The following is a 5,425-nucleotide window of genomic DNA, read 5'->3' as shown; positions in this document are numbered from 1 at the left end:
TTTCCGGTAGTCTTAGATTTAAGCGACAAATTAAAAAATACTTTAAATGAATTGTTGATTAAAATACCAAAACCCGAGTTAAGTAATAGTATTAGCGAACAAACTCAAATTTTCAATAACAATATAAAGCGTCCGAACATCGCTTTACCAACGTTTGACGGCTCCTATAGTAATTGGTTGCAGTTTTATAATTCGATCACGGCACTAATTCATAATGATACCAATCTTAGCAATGCCCAGAAATTTTACTATTTGAAATCTTGCTTAAAAAATGAAGCTGCAAACGTTATACATTCATTGCCATCGTCAGCAGTAAATTACGAGATTGCTTGGGAATTACTTAAAGATAGGTTCGAAAATAAAAAGTTGATAATTAATAACCATATTAAAAATTTGTTTAATCATTCGGAAATGAAGGCAGAAGACTTTAAAATGTTAAGAAAGTTAGTGGATAGCTTCAATAAAAATTTACGTTGTTTAGAAGCGTTAGGTGAGCCTGTCAATAATTGGGATTCATTGATTATATATTTAATGTTAAGTAAGGTGGATTCGGAAATTCGTCGCGAATGGGAGCTATCCAACAATAAAAGTTCGGACATTTCAAAATTTTCCGATCTGGTGAAGTTTCTGGATTATCGGTGCCAGGTTTTTGAATCGCTCCACTATGATAAGGTTCCGATTATCAAATTCCATAAACAAGTGCCATTAAGAACCGATAGAATTACAAAATCATATGCGATCTCAAACGCAATGCAATGTGTATTATGCAAGAAACGTCACTTATTATTCAAATGTGAGGATTTTAAAAAACTAACAGTGAAGGAAAGAATATCGCGAGCAAATCAATTAAATGTATGTACTAATTGCTTAAATACAAATCACCATATTGATAATTGCCCAGCTTCATTTCGTTGCGTAGTTTGCCACGAAAAACATAATACCCTGTTGCATTGCGAAGAGCCATCGAAAAAACCCTCAAATGATGCTGTACCTAGCACATCATTTTTTAGTAATGAAATTAAATCACACGTCTTACTTTCGACAGCGGTCATATCAGCATTGAATAAGAACGGCGCTTGGGTTCCAGCTAGAATCTTGTTGGATAGCGGTTCACAATCTAATTTTATAACGCAAGAATTTTCAAAAAAGCTTTCTTTAAAAACACAACCGATAAAGATGTCCGTTTCAGGTATTAGTCAATCTTTATCGGATGTTAGTCACAAAACAGAAGTTTCGGTAAAATCAAATATAAATTCGTATTCAAGCAACATATCATGTTTAATTTTAAAGTCAATAACAAGTCATATGCCTTCGGTTTCGTTTTCAACAAACATTTTGAAAATTCCTCGCGGTATAAAATTAGCCGATCGAAATTTTAATATCAGTGGTAGGATCGATATGTTATTGGGAGCAGGCTTATTTTGGAGTTTGCTACGAAAGGGATTTATTAAATTGCCCAATACTAATACGATCTTGCAAAATACTGCATTAGGGTGGATTATTTCGGGAACAATTCAATCACATGATTTAACAAATAAAACGTTTTGTAACTTCTCAGAAATTTCAATTTTAAATAATAATGTAGAAAAATTTTGGGAATTAGAGAAGGTTGAAAATGCAAATTGTTTTAGTGATTGTGAATTAGAATGTGAACGTCATTTTGTGGCACATACTAATAGAAATTTTGACGGACGATTTGTCGTTCGAATACCTTTTAAATATAATAAAATTGAATTAGGAAACTCGAAACAAATTGCATTGAAACGATTCGCTCTTCTCGAAAAACGTTTTAAGGCTAATACAGAATTGTTCAAAGAATATAAAAACTTCATAGTTGAATATCTAAAGTTAGGTCATATGCGAGAGGTTAATGAATTTCGAGAACCAACAAACGCTTATTATTTGCCTCATCATCCGGTGATTAAAAAGGAAAGCTTAACCACCAAGCTGAGGGTGGTATTTGACGCCTCATGTAAGACAAGTAACGGTCGGTCCCTCAATGACTTACAAGCAGTAGGGCCGACGATACAAAAGGATATCTTTTCCATTCTCTTAAGATTTAGACGGCACAAGTACGCTTTGACAGCTGATATCGAAAAGATGTATCGGCAAGTTATAATTCACAAGGATGATAGGAAGTTTCAGAGAATATTTTGGCGCGATAATTCTAATGATTCTATAAAATGTTTCGAATTAAATACGGTAACGTACGGTACAGCATCTGCTCCATTTTTGGCCATAAGATGTCTTGAACAATTGTGCAAGGAAAATTATGAAACTTACCCCATTGAATGCGAAATAATTAGAAAGGATTTCTATGTAGATGATCTAATTACCGGAGCAGATACTCTACCGCAGTTAAAAACTATAAAGCAAAATTTATGAAGATTTTAAATCAAGCCAAATTTAATCTACGAAAATTTAATAGAAATCACGTAGCCTTTCAAAGTGAAGATTATATCGTAAATTTCAGCGAGAAACAAATTAAAACTTTAGGGATGGTATGGAATTCGTACTCTGATAAATTTGCATATACAACAGACAGCATCACTATAAGTAATAAAATCAGTAAGAGGACAATATTAGCCACTACGGCTCAAATTTATGATCCATTAGGCCTGTTAGCGCCAGTAGTTATAATTCCAAAATTAATCATGCAAGAGTTATGGAAGTGCAAATTATCATGGGACGTAGAAGTACCATCAAAAATAACCAAAACATGGTCACAATTTTGTAATAATTTAAAATTTATCAATAACATCAATATTAATAGACATATGTATTTGCACCATCCTATCATTTGTGAATTACACGGATTTGCCGATGCATCTGAAAGCGCCTACGGTGCTTGTGTATACATAAAAACTATTAATAATAACATGGATTGCTCAGTACATATTGCAGCGGCAAAATCGCGGGTTGCTCCGTTACGAAACATCACATTGCCGCAGACAGCATCACTATAAGTAATAAAATCAGTAAGAGGACAATATTAGCCACTACGGCTCAAATTTATGATCCATTAGGCCTGTTAGCGCCAGTAGTTATAATTCCAAAATTAATCATGCAAGAGTTATGGAAGTGCAAATTATCATGGGACGAAGAAGTACCATCAAAAATAACCAAAACATGGTCACAATTTTGTAATAATTTAAAATTTATCAATAACATCAATATTAATAGACATATGTATTTGCACCATCCTATCATTTGTGAATTACACGGATTTGCCGATGCATCTGAAAGCGCCTACGGTGCTTGTGTATACATAAAAACTATTAATAACTAGCAAACCCGACGAACTCCGTTTCGCCACCAGATGGTTTCGTGAGAAAGATGAAGAAATTTTTTGTTTGTTTTATATTTGAAAAGAAAAAAATTGATTTTATTATACAACAGTAATGAATTTATTTCGATTACAAAAATGAATTGTTTTTTAGTTGAACTTCTCAAAGTAAATGAAAGTGAATCCGTAAATTATCCGTTTCATTGAAGTGCTCTTTGGTAAACCAAATTTTTTGGTTTTTGGTCTGACGTTAACACAAACAAAGCGGATGGTTTTCCAACTCGTGAACAGGCAACGTATAACTGCCCATGTGAAAAACAATGATTTTCTAAATAATCTATTTGAAATTTATCCCGCAAACACTAAGCGATTGGCCTTGCGACTTGTTATTGCGAACGCAAAGCGAACTGGAAATTGCAATCGTTTGAAGTCAAACGGAAGACCAGTCGGAATCATTGGTATGTCACCAAATCGCCAGCAATTTTTGATTGAATGGTGAAATTCAGTGCGTGTACATCATTATTCTTTGCGGCAAGAATTGCTCGTTAACTTAACCAAGCATAATTCTGATAACTCTCACTAACGTCATTATTTGAATTTTTAATTACGGTGCGTGAAGTTCCAGCAACTTGCATTAAAGCACGATGCCATGCACAACTAATTTTCTTAGCTATAAACCTTGTGGAGCCCGAGACCTTTCCGACGAATGCAAAATTGTCGAAATCGGTTCGTGCGTTCTGGAGTTATTTCGTCAGGAAGGAAAACCCGACTTATTTTTATATATATAGAAGATAACATGGATTGCTCAGTACATATTGCAGCGGCAAAATCGCGGGTTGCTCCGTTACGAAACATCACATTGCCGCGTTCAGAATTATGCGCGGCTCATTTATTATCAAAATTAGTTAATAAAGTTAAAGATAATTTAGAAATTTCCATTAATCGCGAAATGCTTTGGAGCGATTCAAAAATAGTACTAGCATGGATTAAATCGCCTTCCCACAAGTGGAAAACGTTTGTTGCTAATAGGGTTTCGGAGATCCAAACCAATACGGATCCAAACAATTGGTACCATGTTAGATCAGAAGATAATCCTGCCGATTTAATTTCGCGAGGAATGTTACCGGAAGTATTAATTAATTCAGATTTGTGGTGGTTCGATCCATCTTGGTTGAATACCACTGACAAACTTTCTTTTGGCGCAGATTTCATATCAGAAACCGAAGAAGAAATTAAACATGTTTCGTTAACAGTAATAGAACAAACCACAACTAATATATTTAATATGTATTCATCATATACAAAGTTAGTTAGGGTCATTGGATATTGTGTTCGGTTCCTTAAAAATTGCAAGAACAAGGCCAAGAACAAGGGCGACTGTATCCACGGTGAATTAAAAACCACCGAAATTAATGATGCTCGCGTAAGATTAATTAAATTAGCACAACATGAAAGATTCAAAAATGAAATAGAGTCTCTATCAAACCACGAGCCAATAAAAACTAAATCAGATTTAAAATCTCTCAACCCATTTTTAGACGAAAATGGTATTTTGAGAGTTGACGGTAAGTTGTCTGACTTAGGTTACGATAAGCGTCACCCAATGGTTCTACCTAAAAATCATGCACTTTCATCATTGATTGCCAGATATGAACATATAAAATCTTTTCATTCTGGAGCGCAACACTTGTTACATACGCTCAGAGAGACATACTGGCCAATCAACGGTAGAAATTTGTGTAAAGGTATTATACGAAGATGCGTTATCTGCTTCAAGGTTAATCCTACTTCTACTTCCCCATTAATGGGCGATTTACCAAAAAACCACGTCACTCCCCATTTGCCATTCACGAATTGCGGCGTGGACTTTAAGATCCGATTATGTTGAGAGATCGTCGTACTAGAGGGTATAAAAAAATTAAAGGGTATATATGCCTAGTTATTTGTTTTAGTTCGCGAGCCATTCATTTAGAACTAGTATCGGATTTAACATCAGAATGCTTTTTAGCTACACTCAGACGATTCATCGCACGTCGGGGAAAACCCACTAACATTTATTCAGACAACGGAACAAATTTTGTCGGGGCATCGTCGGAAATTAAAAGATTAGCTAATTTTTTGTGCAAAAATAACCTTAGT

The 5,425-nt window shown here is 34.6% G+C and overlaps 2 protein-coding genes across 2 annotated transcripts; both read left to right on the top strand.

Moving 5' to 3' along the window:
• The first annotated feature begins 432 nt into the window (after positions 1 to 432).
• Positions 433 to 2,385, top strand: LOC113365571. Its single transcript, XM_026607098.1, has one exon. It carries the CDS (start codon positions 433 to 435, stop codon positions 2,383 to 2,385), a length of 1,953 nt encoding a protein of 650 aa, XP_026462883.1.
• Positions 2,386 to 4,235: 1,850 nt separating this feature from the next.
• Positions 4,236 to 5,174, top strand: LOC113365570. Its single transcript, XM_026607097.1, has one exon. It carries the CDS (start codon positions 4,236 to 4,238, stop codon positions 5,172 to 5,174), a length of 939 nt encoding a protein of 312 aa, XP_026462882.1.
• Positions 5,175 to 5,425: the final 251 nt, after the last annotated feature.

This window comes from Ctenocephalides felis, unplaced genomic scaffold (assembly GCF_003426905.1).
Source record: "Ctenocephalides felis isolate EL2017-DRISC unplaced genomic scaffold, ASM342690v1 CF-g0.4_SCAFFOLD_01121, whole genome shotgun sequence".
Taxonomy (NCBI): Eukaryota; Metazoa; Arthropoda; class Insecta; order Siphonaptera; family Pulicidae; genus Ctenocephalides; species Ctenocephalides felis.
Note: the sequence above shows the minus strand (reverse complement) of the source record. Positions and strands in the feature narration are given on the sequence as shown.